A 20,780-nucleotide genomic window follows, 5' to 3' on the forward strand; every position below is an offset into this window, starting at 1 on the left:
TTTTTACACCTTCATAGTGCAAAGTGCAAATGAAACTATGGTTACCTCAGGCTTGGACAGTAAACTGGAATAAATATCAACTATTTTTGTTAGCTTACAACTGATCTCAGGAGAAACCGAAAATTAATCTCGGCGTGCTGAGTCATTAGGAAATTAAAAATCGGTTCATTAAGAATTCAATTTGATATCACTGAGTCAGTCTGAGTTAAAGAGGTAAAACAAAGCAATAGAATGCCACTTCAACAGTTATTTATGAGCCTTGTGAGTACTCAAAATCGCGTTTAAATAGACTGGAAGTAGACTATTGTTTGTGTCGTGTCATCGTGATTATAGTCGACCAATCAATTGATTTAACGTTGATGTCTACGTGCCGCTAATAATAGCTTCAGCAAATAAGGAAATGTTGGGATAGGACTACGTCCTGTAAATCACAGAGCATCATACCTTACCAAAACAACACAAAAGTGCGGCTTTCGCACATCACAAAAATATTCCTTCGCTTGTCGTTGAATAAATTGTTCCTACAGCTACCGCAAATCACAAACTTCCGGCTTTTCTCGGTTAATCACGTGATCAAAGACGGAAGTACGCCGAAGATAACAGACGTGCACTCTTCGGCGAGTTGCCGGTTCAGTAGTTTCGCCTCTAATGAAACCTGTGCGATTTAGAGATCAAACGGTAAGTAGATTGCATTTATACAGTTCTGCGAATTTCTTGCTGCACAAATAACCTGATGCAGTTATTAGTAAAAGGGAATGCTGATCGAATGGGTTATCGTTACATTTGATTCTTGTCACGACATGTAAATCATATTATGCCGTGATTGCAAATTATTTCCCAAGAATAGACTTCAGACATTTTAAAGTGAAACAAGTCGCCCCATCATCAGCTCCACGGGTTTCGAATCCGAGGAATTGGCGCTCTAGGGAAATTCCTGAACATCAATGGTAAAACTCTTCAATTCGGTACAGTTCAATTTTCTACTGCTTGCATAACAATAACCTTATGTTATCAAATACATAAAAATAGATTAACAATGACTCGATATCCCTCAGTAATGAGATGATTCCTCAGCCCTTTTATTCATTTTCTGAGGGTTGAAGAATGAACTTATTTTTCAAGAGTTCGACACGCTCAGATAAAGGCACAGTTTAAGAGAAATGCTAAATTATATTCTAAATTTTGTCACGTTGTCTGCAGTTCTGACGGGAGCCTAAGAGGTCACTTTGTATAATAATGACCTCCATGTGATCTTCTTCTTAGAAAAGCAAAATGAAAGAACTGACTATTAGAACCCGCATGGCCATAATTTGTAATGAGCATTACCCTAGAACAAATCGCATCGTAAAATACAAATATCGTTTTTATTATATAATAAATTTCTTTCGTGCTGCTATTTATTTTGAATAGGAACATTTTTTTCTTACTTTTCTTCTGCGCACATCCGGTATAATATAAAGTGTAGCTCTTTTGTAAAACTTACTTTATAGAAGAGCCGTCCCACTTGAGTTTAATAAATACAAGAGTTAAAATTGTAGTTGAATTTTAAGTAGTGAATTTTATTTTCTTCCACGATCAATGCGCCTAATCTGAGTGTGGTAGGAACGTTTATAGACGGAGACAGGAGCTTAAAGCTGACATGGACCATCATTTCATTTAATGACGACTAAAGGTGAAATCGCGATGGGAATATAAGAGAGAAAGGGAGAGCAAAATTACGGGCTTCTGATATTCGAAGGTCTCGACTGTATTTGACCGCAGCTTGGAGAGTTGAGGAGTCACTAATAATTTAAGTAATGTGAAAGCCAGAATGTGTTCCGGAAAAACGTAACATGTTCGCTTCTTACGTCTCAGTCGTAAGTGTTACATGTAGCATTTTAACCCCTGCCGGAAATTCTAATCTTAAAAATCAATATTACTCACTGACTGCATAGGCTTATGTCTTTGAATCAATGCTAGAAGGTCTGTGAATTACATGTAGATCACCCGCTGGAACCCTTTAAATAGACTGGGTACGACTTTAACAAATTCACATCAAAGGGTGCGTTCCTTTGGGGTGATCTGGATCAGGATCAGGGATCCAACATCACTCGAATCATGATGCATCAAAGGAACCGATGAATCCGTGACCAGAGTGGGTTCGTCGGTTCCTTTAATGCACCATGATCGGTGTGATCTTGGATCACTAATCCTGATCCAGATCACCCCAAAGGAACGCACCCAAAGTTTGGGACCTTGCTTGCGCTCGGTTAAACTCTTGTGATTCACGGATGAGTAAAGGTGTGATGGTATTACTCGGCGAGTTTCCCGATTCTTGGATATGACTAGTTTGATGGACAGGGAGGGCCTGTAATTGCCACGAGGAGGGAGGGCTGGTTCCCCGCGCTCTAGCTCTAAGCTTATAGAAAAGGGTTATCGAGCCAAGAACTGAAAAGTTCCAGTCAGAAGGTGTTTAAAATCTGGGTCTTCCACCTTCTGGTAGTACCCTCAAATAATACTGGATAATACTGACTCTTTGTGAACTTTGGAGAAGTATGGAGGGCACGGTCACAGCCCATTTAATAAAGACGCATGGATTTGACTGACTACATTTTTGCCTATAGAACAAAGCGTCGACAAACATAATAAGCTCACATTAAATTGAAAGTAGTTTTTCTTGTCTTAAATCAAATTTGCGCATATGGACCCAGTTTCTGTTAAAATTGGCTGTAAAAGGAAATTTGAAGTTAAATTTGATAATTATAAACTGCCCTGTGTCCTACGTTTCTTGGCCAATATGTTAACGCTTGTGAACTCGTCACTAATTTCAGTCGCTGATAGTCAAGAAATTATACTATTGTGTAATTAATTCCTACGGCTATCAGAGAGACTCACTGCGCATGAGCAAGAGGGAGTATGCGCGGAAAACCTGAGGGAACCATTCGATTGTGTTCCAATGACGCGTTGAAGATGCAGCGTATTCTATCTCTCCAGCTTTACGCACAGTTCTATTACTTTTTTACTCCTCTTTTCACTGTGCGGTTGTATAAAACAGTCTATAACATAACTATATATCATCTGAATTTTCACACTCTGTTGCTTACACCGCAAAACGAACATACAACGACGAACTGCATCGACAACGAACTAATGGCCTTGAACTTGATGAGTCCGAGCCGATCTTTTATTAGCTGGAGGGAGTGAAAACAAAATTATGAACTGAAGCTTAGTTGAGGAAACAGCAGAAGATTTCGCAAGTAACGTGTTTGTTGCAACGTGCTATCAGTTAACAAAGGAGTAGGAAAGGGTGGAGAATAATGTAAGCAGAAGAAATGGGGATATGCAAAATCCTTCAACAAAATAAAATCATTTTTATTCAGAATTTTCAGCACCTACTAATGTTCGATTAATTAACTTTGTTCAGATGCCTTTTTTAACCGGAAAATCAGGAAATTTGTGGAACGTTTTGGAAAAAAAAAAAAAAAAATAGAAAAACCCCGGAAGTGAATGTTCTTCACTAGTTTAGCTGACCAGCTGAGAAGAAAAGCGTCATCCTTTTTGCCTTTTTTTTTCAAGGTTTTCCTATAATTTCCTCGTTATTTCACAAAATTGAGAGCAATGATAGCAGTAAAGAACGTAACTCATACAAGTACTGTTGAAGAGGAACGAAACGTCGATGTTCAAATATCAGAAACCCGGAAATCAGTTTGCGTTCTCGGTTATCACATCAACTCGGAAATGTATGGCGTACTATGAGTAAGTGGCATGGTGAGGGCGAAAAGGAGGAACTGCCATCGTCTTGCAGGTGTTTTCTGAATAAATTTACAAATTTTGTCTTTTTTTAGCGAAGGAATACATAAGGAAATGAAACTGTATGTCTGAATAAGTAGTACTACGTGTTGTTCCATTCAGGTCATCGCTTACATGAGGTCAATATAAGACAGAAAGTGATCATTATAGCTTCGAGCAAAGGAGGAAGTCGTCATTTTGTTTGTAACCGCGTGAAACAGACAGAAAACATTTAGTTCGTTTATCCCTGTGTTCAGGTTTACACGTCAAAAAAGGCTCTCTTCAGGTAAAGTTATTCGGAGGACAAATTTCTGGTAAGCAACAATGCATTTGCAGTCTACTTCCTGCTTGAAGAAAGTTGACTCTAGTTTGTTCGCATGTACTATTTTGTTTATAAGAAAGCTTCGTCTTAAATCAGTATTTATGTGTTTAAGTTAACACAGCGTAGAGAAATCTGATAATTATTCTAGTTAACATAATTTCAAGAAATGTAGGTTTTGCTTCCCCCCTTTTTTTAGGCTACTTCAGTTCCGAAGGCGTTGTTTCATTCTGGAGTAGATTTTGTTAAAAGATACTCGGACATCCGACAAATCAACTGAACTATCCACACGATATCGTCTGTACTTTTTTGACGATCGCAAAATTGTACGATTTTTCCACTACGAAAGGTAAAGTGCTTAAAGAAACTCTACGCAGTGTGACAATTTGTCTGCCTTGCCTGATAGCTATAGATTTCCAGCCAAGCGGTCCTTTTTGTCATATTCACTCCGCAGTGAACACATTTCAACAAATACTTTAAACTGATTTGTAGATTATCTGATAACAATTATGTACAAAAGCTTTTTATTTTCATGAAGAATATGTGAAGTACACAGATGTTAGTATGGCAGAGTGATTCTATCCAATACATTCGTTGTCGCAATGAAATTAGCTTTGCGAAACTGAGTACTGCAGAGCACAACTAAAGATCTGTTAACAGTAGATCATCAATAAAGGATCTTTAGAACTAATGAATATTAAGAATCGATGCCTTCTAACAGAGCCTCAGCAAGCCAAAAATAAATAAAATTGTACTGTCGTAAATATCCTTCATTAATTACGAAAACAACTCATAGTCGATCAATGCAACCGGCCGTCTTCCACGTTGGACTATTTCCTCCAAATCAGCCCAAAGGTGTCCGGCCTTTATCAAAATCTGTTCACGTAATTTTGGACAAGATACTTCACGCCGAATATTTCCACTTCCAAATGATCTTGACGAAAACAAGCACATCAGTTTGAGCATAATGTCCGGCAGAGCGAGTCAGCAGAAAAGGAAGTACCTTTTTTGACGCCATTTATTTTTTCTTACGGATCAGTGAGAAATTTGTTCGAACCTGAAAATTTGTCGTCAGAAACTTCCTCAGCATGGCGTAATCTGGTAGTAACTTCGTATTCGTACAGCAAACAAAAACAATTAAGTAAATTGAACAGAAGATTGCCGTACATGAATACGAAGAGTGATATTTAGTGATTTAAAACCCGAAAAGAAGAATTAGTGAGGCACAACCTGAGGATATTTAGGCTTCGATCAATAGAAAGTACTGCATTCCAATTACATTAAGTTGTTCTGATTCTACGTTTTTTTCAAAATAGTAAGTCTTTACCGATTAAGAAAGGTTTGTCGAGAAGCCTTCAGTTTAAAGATCTGTGTTGAAAGATTCTCTTCGCCGTTGCTTCAGTCCTCTCGAAAACCATGTAATATTCTCAGATTAGATCGAAATGTCTTTTCTCGTCCGTTAGAAACTGAAGAAAAAAGACCAACCAAGGAGATTAATATTTAATATGAGGTGCTGGACTAGCGTTGTCACTTTTTATTGTGTAGCGTACAAAGCTTGCTTAAAATACGACTCTGGTGCGCACAACTTCATTTATTAGGACGGTACTTGGGTGTTAAAATATATTTATCCTCAAAGCGTAAATTCGACTCAAGACGAAAACCAAATAAATCGCAAAAAAAAAAAATTGAATTGATGAAACAATTGCACAAGCATAAAAATAACGGAATCAAGCAGAAAAAATTTAATAAATTTATTACAACGCCTTACCGTGCATGCCTTGGTACACCATCCGGTTGGAGTATTCACCGATACCTTCCGCACCGCGTACGTATCCTCAAAAATTAGAAAGAAAAAGTTCATTTTGACGGCTCTTCCAGAACTAATAGCGTCCACATTTTATAGTGTTGAGGCCTTCACAACAAGTGATGTTTTTTAATCGTAATGCATCTTGAAGTAGACATCTATTTCCTTTCCTTCGAAGGAAAATACCAACCTTACGGTCTTGAAAAGAAGTTCGTCATGTTTGATCAATGCCGTGTGAGCTAATGAGCCTGTTGTCTTGGTAACCAAGTGAAATTAATACCCATTATCGCACTCGATTCACTCGTGTTCAAGTTGTGTCTGTTGAACTAGATTCTGGTCTTCGTATGTTTCTGTTGTCCGAATTATTCCATCTGGTGATGTTTGATTTTGTTCTTCACCCACCTAGTTTATTTTTTCATTGAGGGTTCCATTTCATCTATGATAAGCTGGCTGATGTAAGTGTTTGGTTTTCATGTTATTTTTTTTCACTGAGGATTGTCTTTTATGGTATCTCTGGTGATCTTATTTCTTGCTCTCAAGCTTTTTTCTTTCGTTGAGAGCTTTCATTTTATGGTCTTCCCTGTGATTTTAGCAAGTATTGCATTTAACCTCTTTCTTTTACTGTGATTTTAGCTTCTGGTCTTCATTTCTTCCTTTCACTGAAGATTTCTTTACATGACCTGCTTGGCACTGTTAGGTCCTTCCTGGACGGTTCCTTTGTTTCGTTTCCCCTGAGAGTGCCATTCTGCGGTCTGCCGAAAGCCACATCTCGGTTGTCACTCTGTCTTTTGCATTTAACCTCCCATTTGTTTGCTTGTACGATGACCGAGGGTCTTGGTAGTATCTGTTCCTATTTTTAGGAGTATTTGTGGGTGTATGTTTCTTTTATTTCAATTTGTGGTCTGCCTAATAGTGGTTGTAAGTGTTAGTTTTAATCTTATCTGCTTCATTTGTTGGAAACTCCATTTCATGGTCTGCCTGGTGACATTGGTTTTTGGCTTGCATCTGTTTCTGGTCTGGCTGGACATGATAATGCTTCACTGGTACTCCTCATCTCTTTCTCACTCATAAGAATTCCTTGTCATCGTCTGCGTGAAGATGTTAGTGCCTTGTTTGTCTAAATCTGCTATTTTAGTATTTTTCTCAGTAAGGATTACTTTGCGTGGTCTACCTGGAGACAATAGTGCCTGGTTCTCAAGGATTCCATCACGTAGCCTGCCTGGAGATTGTCAATGCTTGCTCCTAATCTGTTTCCTTTAGGTGAGGATTCCATTTAATGGTCTGCGTGGCGATTATAGTGCCTGATCCTCAAGGATTCCATCTGGATCTGCCTGGAGAATCTTAATGCCTGTGCTCCATTTGGTTCCTTTTAGTGAAGATTCCACTTCATGGTCTGCCTGGAGATATTATTGCCTGGTCTACATCTTTTTCTTTTTAGTATTTGTTTTCAGTAAGGATACCTTTTGATGGTCTACTAGAGAGTGCCTGGTCCTCAAGGATTCCATTTCGTAGCCTGCTTGGAGACTTTTAATGATATGCTTACTGTTCATCTGATCCTGTTAGTGAGGATTCCATTCAATAGTCTGCCTGGAGATATTAGTGCCTTGTCAGCGTTTCATCAGTTTAGTATTTTTTTCAGTAAGGATTCCTTTTTATGGTCTGCCTGGGGATGTTAGTGGCTGATCCTCAAGGATTCCATTTTGTGGCCTGTTTGGAGACTTTTAGTGCTTGCTGCTCATCTGTTTCCTTTTAGCTGGATTGTTGATGGCCTTCATCAGTTGCCTGGAGATGTTAGTTCTTGGTCTCAAACTAAAGTTTAAATGCATTCCATGACCTTGTAATGAGGAATTCATTTTAAGGCTGTCTTGGTGATACAGCTAATAGTTTCATTTCATGGTTTGCCTGACAATGTTAGACCTCGGTCTTCTCTGGTTCTTTTTGGTAAGGATTCCATTTTGTGGCCTGGATGGCAAGTTTAGTTGAGGCCTCCTTTGCAGTGCTGCCTAAAACATCGTGCTTTGTTTCTGGTCTTTCTTGGTTGTCTTTTTCCCAGAGAGTATCAGTCAGTAACCTGTGTGGTGGTGTGAATCTATGCTTTTTTTCCTTTATTTCTGTCGTCGAAGATTCCATTTTATGGCCTGCCTGGCGGTGTTAATTCCTTGCCTTCATCTATTTGTTTATTTCAGAATTCTTCTAGAAGGGCTGCCTTATTTTGCAGTTTTTTTTCATTTAAGGCTTTCACTGGCATTCATAACCTGCTTGGTAGTAATGATCTTCATTAGTGACTGTGGTTGTGTTGTCGACGTGGTGATACATTTCCTGAAATGTTTTCTTAATGAGGATTGCATTTCATGAGCCTGCCTTTTAATCTTTGTTCTTGGTGTTTATGTGCTCCCTCTTTTATTAAGACCTGCTTGGTGATATAGTTTTTGAAATCTTTGTTAAAGGTTTCATTTCATGGTCTGCCTTTGATCTTAGCTCTTGGTCCTCATGGGCTTCTTCTTTCATTGAACCCTCCTAGGCGATGCCGTTCTCGAAATATTTATGACGTGTTTCGTATATTGAAGTTTTCATTTCATGGTCTGGCTGGGGTTGTTGGCTCTTTTCATTCTCAGATTATCAGCCTACGTTCTGACCTAACCTGACTGATTTTGAGTAGCTTTCTTTGGGCAAAGGACGAGATTTTTAGGTCTGTAACGTCCTGTTTTTGGCTCTTTTACGTCCTATGTTCTTCTCCAAGAAATCAGGACTGATTAAAATAACAACAAACCTTCGTTAAACGATTCGCTTGCAGAAAAAAAAAAAAAATTATAAATTCAGCATGGTAATATTTTTGGTGCCATCAATATTAATTTGGTGCCATCATTATTGATGTATTTTCATTAGTGATTACCCTCAGCTATTCTTAAATTTTGTTCGTAACTACAGTTGGCGACAAGAAAGAAACCTTAATTTAAGTTTTGGTTTTGTTGTCACCAAAAATAGGTGGAACCCTTAACCTCTAGTTCGTACGAGGGATAACTACTTGTTTCTCCTTTCAATTTCCACACACGTTGGTAAAACAGACACGTGGAGAGTGATGAAATGTTTGGTAGGGAATATTGTTTTGGTGAGCCGTCAAATTTTCAGAACTAACATCAAAGTTTACGTCAGTGGTAAAAAGCAAGAGTTACATCTCTATAAACAAGACCTAATTTAATCATGGCACTAAATACAACGGTGTCGACTTCCGTTTTTATCATGGCTACTGGTGTAAAATTTGTATATTTAACTATATTCTTATAATCCTGATCTTCTTCTTCTTAAAAAAAAAATACTTTATTGTTCACATCTTCTTTCACTTTCGAATAACACCTCCATACAGAGGTGTACGTGAACACAGGCATATAAAAATAAACACAAAACACCATATAAGCAGATTTCTTTTTCTTTGTTTTCCGGCTCGTAACGTTTTGATATCAAGTTCTCAGTCTCAGCTAAACCGTTTCGTTCTTTCTGGCAATCACAGATATTTAGGGGAACATAATTAAGTATCAAGCCCGACAGGCATTAAACCCAAGTTAAACGAGCTGCGGGTGAATTTAACTGTGCTAGTTCGCTTGGACCTCGCTCTGTGCCTTTATACATCGATCGCACAACTATTCAGTGTATTGTTTCTTACACAGGAAGTAAGTTATCACACTACCGTAGGTAGGTCTGATTTCGAGAGTGAAGAATTAATCGTTGAAATTTCTACTCCGAACGTATTTCAAATTCGCCCTTTCTGCTGTGGTAACTTGGTTTTAACTCTGGACCAAAGCTAAACTCGATCATAATCGATGAATAATTTCGAGGGTACTTGGTTTAGCATCAAGGCAAGCCAAGATATGCAAGATTCAAAACATCATTTTATTTTTTGCTAAGGAACGTTTTTCCTGAACACTACAATACGATATTAACTTAGATTTAACTTGCATGTCAATTCAAGGCGATGAACCTACTGTTAATAGCACCTAAACTGATATATTTTTTCATAGACGCAATTGTAGAGCAGTAGTGTAATGATGGATTCAGTCATGATCTATTTATTCTATTTTGCTAATTGATTATATCATCTCCTGAAGAAAATTCATTCAACAAAGCCTATTCACATTAGCCTTATAGTTAAGGCTTGAAGCACTTGCCTTTAACAGTGTTGCATTAAGCTTGCTTATATAATTTTCCTATCGCTCGTTCAATCTTTATCTAGTTGCTCTCATCAAAGGTTTTCTCTCTCCAGTGGTTAGCTTCTCGGTGCCGTTTTTTCTTATATCGAATCTGATAACTATTATGATTTCTTTCCTATTATTCTCATCGTCAATTCTTTTTAAAACGTTTGATTTGTCTCATTTTGTTTTTGCTGAGACACTGTTTCTCTTCAACTACTCCGTTTCAATGCCAGACGTTTGGTTAAGCTTCGTAACCATCAAAGACGATACTGATTGGCCAGTACAACACCTATTGTCTTCCACAACAAAAGATGCCTTGGCATCCGCTTAAAAACGAAAACGAACCAGGAGTTTTTGTCATCAAGGGAGGTTTTACAGTTTGGGAAATTTGCTCCACCCCCAACCAGGGGCAGAAGAGGCTTCCCTTGGTCTGGCCTCTCCTCGTTGACCAATCCAGCTAATCATGGTTAAACGTGTACAAGACTAACGACTTTGGATTTCTTAAAAGAAATGTAAACTTGTCGATAAGTATGAGCGCCTAGGGTGAAGAGACGTAATATAATGTTACATTTCTTAGGTCCAGTTCAGACGTCGTGCTTCTGTCGTGCCGAACTAAATTGCAATTAGGCTTGACTGTAGCAGGGCAGGAAAACAACTCTGATTCAGACGTCGTGCCAGAGTCGAACCAAATTCAGGATACACTGGTGCCTCGTAGCAATTCTCCTCCTAACTCCCCGTGGGAACGCAATCTCGCCTAAATACATTAATATAATTTATGAATTTTGTTTAACGCGGCAGAAGCACGACATTTGAATCACTGCCGTGTCAGAGTCGTGTAGCACGGCAGAGCTTGTCGAACTTAATTGCTTGCCGAACTTAATTCAAAAGTTTGATTCAGACGCCGTGCTTCTGCTGTGCTTTTGTCGAACTTAATTCCTGAATTTAGTTCGGCACGGCAAAAGCACGACGTCTGAACTGGGCCTTAGTGTTTTTTCAGATCAATTTATCGAATCCACAAAGACCATGCACGAAGGAGGAAATTAAAGAGGGTGTACTCATGGGTGGGACGAGAAAAGAATTGACTGCAGTCTAATGCTTTTAATTTTTCAAATATCAAGTGACCTGGAAATGTTTATTCAAGTTCCTCTCTTTCTCAAAGTCCGACTACAACTATTTGGATCGGGTAGCAGCTCTCGCATGGTGTCACATGAATGGCTCGATACCCTTTGAGAAGACAATAGAACAAACAACAGAACCATTGCCCCCTGACCCCAAAACAATGACAGCTGCTACACTATGACAACAAATAGAATTACAAGCTTACGAGAGCTGTTACACTTCTGAACGATCTTCCTATTCTCAGATTGAGTCAAGGCACGGCTTGCCTGCTTTTTTTTTGTTACAAATCCTTGTAGTTTCCACGCGACAGAAAGCAACTCTATGTCGCACCAAGTGTTTTGATAAGGATGACTAAAGATGATTTGTTGATGTCCCGGTCAATAATTCACTTCATAGACTTCTTGTCCGTCATTTTTTATCAGCTATAAGTAACGAGTTCCTGATTTCTGTCATTTATAAACTGCCGTGCTATAACATTGAACCATTATGACTCCATTTCCTGTAATCAAAGTAAAACTATGCTTTCTGAACACTACTTGCTAAGAATAGAAGTCATCGCTGAATGCGTTTCATGCATACCAGTGATTTCGAAGCGTCCAGCGGCATTTCCGTTGGTTTGCTATTTCCCCATGGGTTATCATCCAGTTTCCACAAGTTATTTGAAAACAAAACTGGAGTGCGACAAGAAATCCAACTGCGGTGCTGTGAATGACAAATTTGTTAAATGCTGGACTCTTGGGTTAGAACTTGGCCGTGTGTGCCCCCGCATTTGACAAACTGCGACGCAGTGAAGTAGTACGTGGGTGAAAGAAATAGCCCTCTTAGATAATTTGACCTTCTTAATGGAAGGAAATTCAGTAAAAGCAAAACAATAATTTTCTTTTTTCTCAGCCAATATTTTTAGAGTCACACTGTATTGCAGTCCTGCCCAAGCTCCGCAAAGAAACAAAACGATCTTCTATCCACGCTTGACGAAGAATTCTGTGTTGGAAATTTTACAACAGAACGCTTGTTTCTTATGGCTTTAAACGGAGGTAGGTTATATATAAAGCTGCGTAGGATATGCAAAAATCTGTTTTAGCTGGAGTAGGTAAAAACAGAATATAGCTCTCTCTATTTTGTCTAAGCCTACATAAAAGGGTGGATGGTCAAACCGATAAGCTCGATTATTTCATGATTCAAGGTTTTCACAAACACACAAAAAAAATCAACAGAGTTGTACTGTTTTATTGTTGTACACTGGTACGTTGCCACTCGACTTTTAAATACAAATCAGTTCATAAATGTCTTCTTTCACATATATTCCATATTTACGATCCAGTGTACACTCCTATTAAAAAAAAGCTGGGTTTTCCTCACGTAATAGAGAAAGAGCGAGCATATACTCATTCTTGCTGGGAATTACTGTAGACTCGATTAGACTTCGAAAGCCGAGCTCAGAAAGCGAAAAATGACTGGAACGCTCAAAACTAGAGTACCAAGAACGTGGTTTTAAGGAGCGCAAGCTTGACCTTCCCGCTAAGACAGTCCTACCACCACGAAGGACTTTGAGAAAGTTTAGGGATTGTAGACGTGTAAGAGCAAGAAGAACGATAGATTTTGTCAAGGGTACCGAAAAGATCGTTTGAGTAAAATATTTGTTCAAAAGGCCGTTATTCTCCTCCGGCCAGTTCTTTTAAAGAATTTTCGCTTTGAAAATCCTGATATAGAAAACATGATGGCTGTCATTTTCGGAGAGATGAAATTGCCGTTTTGCGTGCGGTAAAAAAGGTCACCTACGATTTTCCGAAACGCAACAGCTGCTCGAAAATTTTGATAATATGTTCCCTTAAAATGTCTTCTATTTTGATATTCAGCTATAAAAACGGAATAATTTGATATAAAACACCTACGATCAGAGAAGACGCGGGAAGATAAAATGGACTTCGCCGCGATCGTACTAGTATTATATTCTTGGCTTAGATCTTTCTATGTTGACATCGTCATGGATAAACAATGGAGTGGTATCAAATGTTCCTGCAGGAAATTAAAGCCAGCACACCTGCTTATTAAATGTCTTTGACGAGTATTTTAATGGCCGGACTTTACTGATGACACTGGAATCACGACGCTTTCCGTTTCTATTTTTGTTTGTCTTTTTGTTTGGCGTGGATCTGTCATGTCGAGAACTGTTTAACCATCTCACCGCCTGGCGCACGTTTGTCTCTCCTGACAACAACATCAGAATATCATGGAAACTTTGGCGCAAAAACATTGTTCTTTTTTACTCAAATGATAATAATTCTTGCAGTAATGGTTAATGAAATTGAAAAGCTATAAAGGTTCTTTCCTATAATTCTTAACTTCTGTAAATTGGTTACTCGTAGTTGACAGAAAAAGGAAAAAGAAACTGAAAGGAAAAAATTTACCCGCGGGTTATACTGAGTGCGCATTCGCAAGACTGTTCATCATTTTCCCGGAAGATTTTAGGCATAAATAACCGCTCAGTGACGTCATTCTGAATAAGACATTGAAAACACATCACGTTTCAAACAGACAAACGCGGTGTTTTTCTACGTTCATTACTGTGGCTTTTTAACGCTGGATTAACTAATGTTGATACAAACAGAACAAAAACAAACTTAGGTGAAATAACTATTGTATAAAGTGTCTATATCAACAGAGCTCAGCCGCCGGACAGAAATAGTGCTTTTGCCGCTTCGTTTTAAAAATGCGCAGAAAAAAAATACTCCGCAGGTAAATTTACGACGTTGTCAGGAAGCTAACTCGGACATGTCAATCGTGTTTTTCCTTTATTCATCACTGACAGATGCATGTGTGCGTGGGGGAAGTAAGTGAGCTCTTGATATTTTTGTTTAACTTCCTTTTAAGCCGCTTGCTACCGGTCATTTTCGTTAATGTTGTTTCCTCTCCATATCAATTTAAAGCGGGTTTATCGCTCCGTAGATGTTTGAGTGCTTTCTGATCTGAATTTCTTTTAACGAAAACCGTTTAGTACATAAACTACAGAAGCACAGTTTCAATGGAGGCGAATATGGCGTCCACATTAGGAAGAATTCCTTCAGGTGATTATTGCACAGAAAACTTTGAACGTTTTGAATTAGCATTCATTTTAAGGAATAATCATACGATACGAAAATGTTTAACAATCGCTTGATCTCAACAGTCCACCGTCGCCGATACTAAAATCTGTTGACTTTTTTCCTTCAACAAATAGTTTCTTACTACGGTTTTATAAGCATATGTCTACTATTTTACGCTATGGGTGCACGAGAAAGGAGAAGGTTATTCCTAATTTTTAGATCTTTAATCTTTAAATTATTCAAGTTAAAGATTAAACATTGCCTTTTTAGCGCTATGATTGTAGTACAACCGCTGGACATCTCCGCAGTGCTATCAGGATTTCGAAACTGCCTCTCATTTCATTTTCTCACTTTTATTGTGCTGGAATATTCACATTATAAGCTTCACCTCTACGCGCTTTCTGGGATGCCGTATTTGAAGTTAAAGTGGATTTCCACTGTCGCGTAATGTAAAATACGTAAATTTAAATGCGAAAAAAAGTTTTGCAATTGAAGTTTACTTTTGCGAAAAATTGAAAGTGGTTTTACTCTTTTAGTAAGCGCAGGCCGTTCACATCCTGTCCATGTTTATTTTAAGCGGAGTGGATTTAACACGCACGTAAAATTACTGAACAGCGGTATCTACCTTAATAAATATCCGAACAAAATCACAGAGGTGAAAGTCAAGTTATTTCTGAGTCAGTTTCCGCAGGAAAACCGACGGAACTTGTTTTAAGGAATTAGAAAATTTCTTAACTCGTCGATCCTCGGTTTAGATATACAAAACACTGTGTATAGTTAGTACGTGACTCATGTTAAAAAGGATCTATTTTAAACTCTCTTACTGTCATACTAATCTGAAGTAATGTTTAAATACACGTAGAGGGGATACTTGTGCATGCAAATGCGTCATACATCTTAAGGGTCGATTTAGAAGGTGTGATCAGTTGCGCGATTTTTACACGCGACCTGATTATTACACGACTTGGGTACCATAACAAGTCGCGAGTGTTATCATAAGCAAGTTGCGTAGGAAACCCCGAATTTACCTTTAAAGAAGCTACGTCACTCTTTGTGTATCATGAAAAGTTTAGCCTAAATTTTTCAAGTTCTTCGTTTGTAATCCGTGTTAATTTTCTCTATCCTTGACCATCCTTGTTCCTACATGGTTTATTATTATCTCTTTGGTGTTTTTCTATCTCAGTAAAATACTATTTCACGTTTCATTCAATTTAAAGGTGATTTTGCACGTGGCCAAAATGCAATGACTAAGCTCCTCTAGGTTGAGGGGAGTTTTGAAACCTTGTTTTTCGACTGTAAACCGTAAATTAAGTTTACGTCGCGCATCTTTTTTGGCGGGCATTTTGAACTGTAACACACACATGCTCTGCGGTCATGTTCTCGTCAATTTTAATTTCTGACTTCTTTGTATCACAACACTTGTAATGGCCCCCGGGGTCAGCCGTCCGTCCAGGCTAATCTTAACAACAGCGCTTTATGCCGAACATGTATGAAATGTGGCTTATTGACTACGAGTCTGTTCGGCCAAGATTGCAGGATATGGGCAAATTCCCTATTTGCATGTTTGTAGACCAAGTCACAACAGTAAACGGCTGGTAATCCCGAGCGGTCAAGATGGCTTCATAGCACAGCACAGAATTTGGTTCATCTTGCCTGCTCACGGAGCTATATAGCAGGCAATAATACATCTTTTTTTATTTTCAAATTGCAGTCGTGGATTCTTTCCCCAAGAAGCGTGGTATATCCCGCAGCGCTGTTCATTTGTGGGAATTTTTACTTGAACTTCTCGCTGATGAGCGTTATTCGTCTCTAATTATGTGGACAAAGCGAGAGAAAGGCGAGTTCAAACTTCGTAATCAGGAAGAAGTGGCCAAACGTTGGGGAGAGCTTAAACAGCGCCCGGGAATGAATTATGACAAGCTGAGTCGAGCGCTCAGATACTACTATCAAAAGAATATTATAAAGAAAGTAAGTGAATGAAATTCAGTGGAACCACTGTAAGAAGTAACTCCGAGGGCCCGGAGAACCATATGAAAGGTCGGAATCATGCTCGTCGGAAAATTTGAATTAAATCCCTGACGGAGACCACCCTGGGCGTGGCTCGAGATTTACTTTTATACTGATGCTACTTAAAACGGAATAGGCTCGATTATCTGCCGCTATTCAGGGAGGGAGCCCGCGCTAGTAGACCGGACTCTAGAGACCGGTGGAAATCGAGCTTAAAAACGGAAATAAGTGCGTTGTTTTAGTGTTATGTCTTCGAGTGCAGCCTAAAAGACACTTTGGCAGTTAAAAATAGCGACATAGTGGCGTTTCGTCAGCAACATCCTAAGTGAGACCAGAATCATTGATTTATATCCCCAAGCGAGACGACGAGCATCCTCAACCTTTTGATATGGGAGTCCTTCCCGCCCGGGAAGTAAATAAGTAAAGAAACGTTAACCTCAAGTGTCTTTGTTCATCCATAGCTACCCTCTTTGTTCTTTATCTCCTTTCTTTAAAAAAACTTTGACTATTTAAAAACCCTACCATCCTCTAAAAGCCGAACGAAATCCAAGACGAGAAAAACATGTACTTCTTTAAGACCAAACCTTTACCCTATTTCAGACTAAATGGGCTCAATAACCGACAGTAGGTATCCTTACTTTCAGACAGTCAAAAATGAAATTCTACCCGATACCAACGATGCGGTGCATCTTACATATCACATTGTATTTTAATGACAGGTCAGTGGTCAGCGGCTAGTGTACAAATTTGTTGATCTGCCGTATAATTACAAGCCGATAAAAAACCTTTACGACAGCGGCATCTTAGAAAGAGAGAACGACGTTCAAACTAAAGAAAAACAAGAAACGAGTTCTGGAAGACAGGAAACATTTTCTGGGAGACAAGAAGCATTCCAATTGATATCTCACCAAAGCTACATCAACAGCACCACCGTCCCAGAGTTCAAAACTCCTCAAGAGCCAATCAGAAGTCAGCATGTCATTCACGTGTCCCCCATTGCGAACGGATGTCATTGTAATGGAGTGAATCGCGGAGTCAGGCACATTTCAGTGCCTGTCATCATGAAGTGTGGTCACCCTTCAGCTCTACCACGTAAGACCGTCTCTACAGATGGCCAAGCTTTGGCATAAAGAGCATTTCAGTTCAGCTTCATTTCCTTGTTATCTATTTTGTTCCTATGTTTTCCAAAAATATTGTAGCTAGACCAAAGTAATGTGTCACGCCAGCCTGATGGGTTTGATGATAAATAACTCGTTTGTTGCGCATGCGCAATTTGCAATTTACGAGTTAAAAAGTGTCACACCAAATACAGTAAAATGTTTACAATGTAGATTGTGTTCCTTTCACGATATTTTAAATGAATAGGTCACGCTATTTTCACGATTTTTACATGTCTTCCCTGACTACCATTGAAAGCAGAAGTGTATAATATTGATTAAATCATGCAATCTCAGAAATATTATTTAACAAACTGCCTAACAAAGAATAGATTAGTGTAGTCTGTCACTCCTTAAAATGGTGTATGGAGCTAACGAATAATTTCAAATGTTTAATTGTTTTTTGCTGTATTTGTATTTGAAAATTATAAATGATTACATCTAAAAAAGTAAACCAACAAAAACAAACAAAGATTATTTTAAGCTTGGTAGCTAGACGGCATCTTTGTACAAACTTTCCAAAATTTAAATCGATTTGTTTGTAACCTTTTAAAGCTTTGTCTAGTTTTAATTATTGATTAACACGTTGTGTTCTTGTGTAATTTTAGCTGATTATTCAGAACTTCATTTTCATTTAAAATTCATTTAGTTCATATGGGAAAAAAAAGATAACAAAATTCGTGACCAGTTTTATGATAATAATTAAGCCCTGTTAACTACCGCATCTTGTCGACGGACACCTCCCTAGCTCATGAGATCGCTTGCGTCAACACAGGAGATCCGGAGAAAATTAAAAACGCACCAATCAGCGGTCATTTTGGATTTGTGTTTGAATAAAACTCGGGCAGGGAAATCACGTGATTATCGTGACGTCATCGTTTTCAAAAAGCTGGCGTTTTCAAATTCCTTCGGGAAACCCATTCTCAATGTATGACGGTTTGAAGACCGTCTTCGAGAAGCTCCGTTTTCGTATCGGATTAGTGTGGACGGTAGGCCTAACCGTAGAAATAACGCTGCGTTTTCAAATTTCCCCGGCGTAGTGTGGACGGGGCGTAAGATTGGTGTGCACGCAATCTGCTAGTTGCTTGCAGCTGTGTAAACGGGAGCTGAGCTAAAATTAAATGGCTGCATTGTGCCGCAGAAATAGGTTTGCTTTTATTGGCTTATATGCTTTGACCAGAATATAAATGACTAAATAACCAAGCAATTAACATTTTCTTCCTCTTTTTCTGTATATTACAGCTTTGTGAAGCATGTTTTCGTTTCAGAAACTGATCAACGGATTTTTAACAGCTGGAAATTTTGAAAAGAGAACACGTTTTACCATTGATTTTTTTGACTTTCACGGTTCAAGTTTGAAGCACTGTCAAACTACTCGCAAAATAGAAGGGTGAAGCCTTTATATCTTTGAAATGCTTATGATGTATAGTGCCGCATAATAACATTTTAGTAATATATTAATCCTAGGGCTCATGAGCGTATTTAAAGTATCCAAGTATTTTGAAAAAAATTATTTCGATTTAAGATTAAAACTAGCTGATATTCTTGTGCGGGCAGATCCTTTTTCAATGTATGTTTTTTAATGAAGTGACACTTAAATAGGTGTTTCCTTGTAGAATTGAATGTATTTTAGCATTTTAGCAATAAACATATATTATTCGATGTATTTAAAGAAAATTGTCACCTAGAGATAATAAAGGAAGTATTTTTAAAAACTCAATGATTTTATTTTTAACTGAATTTAATTTAACTTTAAAGTCCTAGTTAATGTAAAACACGTCACATTTTAATGTTGAAGTAAAGTTCAGTTTTGGAGGAAGAAGGTAAATTCATTTTGTGCGGTCCCATGACGGCGTTTACTTCCCCACTTTTGCATTTCGGACCAAGAAGGTCAGGTGAGCTCTTCACCTATTTCTCTCTTTTCTCTCTTGCACTTAATTAACCCTAAAACCAATTCTGACTATTATAAAAACCATACGTCTTATTTCACTCATGTGAGCTCCCGCGTTAGGCTCACAATACACTGATACTATACAGCTTTTTGCGAGAGCATGAAAGGTACACGAAGCCTTTTCATCAACAACCCACGCATTGACGGTAATATTTTCACACATGAAACGTTGACGTTATACTCTTTTTCTGCTTGATCGAGATTCATTCTTTTTCTTTTTTTCCTTTCAAATGGAAACTAATTAAAACATGATGTTTTGCACTGCAGCTGTTCATTTGTGTGAGGTTCTTTCAGATTATCTTGTGACGTAAAGGTTGATGACGTCAGAGTGTGTTGCCTTTTAAAACTTCTTTTCAGATATTTGCATCGCATTTTTGAATTTTCCCAAACACGGTTTACGCTTTCAGGTTCGTAGCTTTTAAAAGACAAGCCAAGACAATTACCTCAGTCCTCTTTTCACTTTTGTTGTTTATAGTTATCATAACACTTAAAAAACCTGGGAAGAGAATTTAACCATAGACACTGCGTCAGTCATAACTTTTCATGGACATCGCCTCTTTGTGGCCAAGACCCTGGCTTTATTTACTCATTACTGACAAATGAACTTTTGAGCAAGGTGTAGACGGCTTTCTAACCCGCTGCTCTTATTTAAGTTGGACCAGATAATTGAATTTCGTGAAACCTTCATTCATCTAAAACCTTTTTGTGCCGTCGAGTGCTTTCTGCCGAAAATAATGCGACTAAAACTCTAGCACTTTAAAAATTTCTGTCCCTGTTAATTATGGCTTTATATTTTATTGTAATTATGAATCCATTTTTAAATATTTTATAATGTTATTTACCTGACTCTCGTCATTAGTGGAACGCGTGGGTCGACAACTCACGGAAATAGTCCCCATCGCATGCAACTTTTTTTAAGTGATCACTTTGTTCAGACATTATGTCTCTCTTTCCCAGCTGAGTCGATGCTCTTCCAAAAAACTAATTTAGTCGAGGTCTTGCTGACGCTGTGCCAGCTTGAGTAAATTTTCTGTTTATTCTGTGTAAATAACCTGTCAGATTTGAGTTATCCTGAATTTTCTGCTAATTATTCCCACGAACTCTGCGACACACGTAAGCAGAGTGGAAACGTCAGAGGTCGTTGCCAAGCAACGTTAAATTTTTTATAGTTACACGGACTGGGCTTATTCCGCTGATCACTATAATGCCGTTTAATGGAATTGAAACAGCTGAAGGATAAACAAACCATAGTTAGCAGTTAACGATATTTTTCCAAAAACTGGGAACAGAATTTGAAAAAGTATGTCCAAAATCTTCAATGTCGTGCATGTGTTCCTCATAATATTAAACAACAACCTGAGTGCAATAGTATAGCACTTTTTAAC

At 38.3% G+C, this 20,780-nt stretch overlaps 1 protein-coding gene and 1 long non-coding RNA gene across 5 annotated transcripts; one reads left to right on the forward strand and one right to left on the reverse strand.

The window, feature by feature from the left end:
* Window positions 1-144: 144 nt before the first annotated feature.
* On the forward strand, window positions 145-20,399 carry LOC145460590 (ETS domain-containing protein Elk-4-like). Of its 4 annotated transcripts, none has more exons than XM_081445453.1 (4): window positions 145-4,082; window positions 12,089-12,231; window positions 15,992-16,248; window positions 17,007-20,397. In XM_081445453.1, exons 2-4 carry the CDS (start codon window positions 12,216-12,218, stop codon window positions 17,415-17,417), a joined length of 684 nt encoding a protein of 227 aa, XP_081301579.1. In that variant the 5' UTR covers window positions 145-4,082; window positions 12,089-12,215; the 3' UTR covers window positions 17,418-20,397. The 4 variants fall into 4 exon arrangements, with proteins under 4 accessions (XP_081301579.1, XP_081301580.1, XP_081301581.1 ...); XM_081445454.1 differs by having other exon boundaries at window positions 145-678; XM_081445455.1 differs by lacking the exon at window positions 145-4,082 and adding an exon at window positions 11,643-11,992.
* On the reverse strand, window positions 5,401-5,942 carry LOC145460592 (uncharacterized). The gene is made up of 2 exons (XR_014039867.1): window positions 5,856-5,942; window positions 5,401-5,553 (listed from the first exon to the last, which is right to left on the reverse strand). It is a non-coding gene; the product is annotated as an uncharacterized LOC145460592 (long non-coding RNA).
* Window positions 20,400-20,780: the final 381 nt, after the last annotated feature.

Source organism: Orbicella franksi, chromosome 11 (genome assembly GCF_964199315.1).
Source record: "Orbicella franksi chromosome 11, jaOrbFran1.1, whole genome shotgun sequence".
NCBI classification, from domain to species: Eukaryota; Metazoa; Cnidaria; class Anthozoa; order Scleractinia; family Merulinidae; genus Orbicella; species Orbicella franksi.

What these genes read in the sequence shown, in the direction of transcription:
- LOC145460590 (XM_081445452.1), top strand. Translation starts at nt 13,970, where the DNA reads ATGTCAATCGTGTTTTTCCTTTATTCATCACTGACAGATGCATGTGTG. An exon ending in TGCATGTGTGCGTGGGGGAA is followed by an intron (nt 14,028 to 15,991) that starts GTAAGTGAGCTC and finishes TTCAAATTGCAG; the next exon opens with TCGTGGATTCTTTCCCCAAG. An exon ending in AAAAGAATATTATAAAGAAA is followed by an intron (nt 16,249 to 17,006) that starts GTAAGTGAATGA and finishes TTTTAATGACAG; the next exon opens with GTCAGTGGTCAGCGGCTAGT.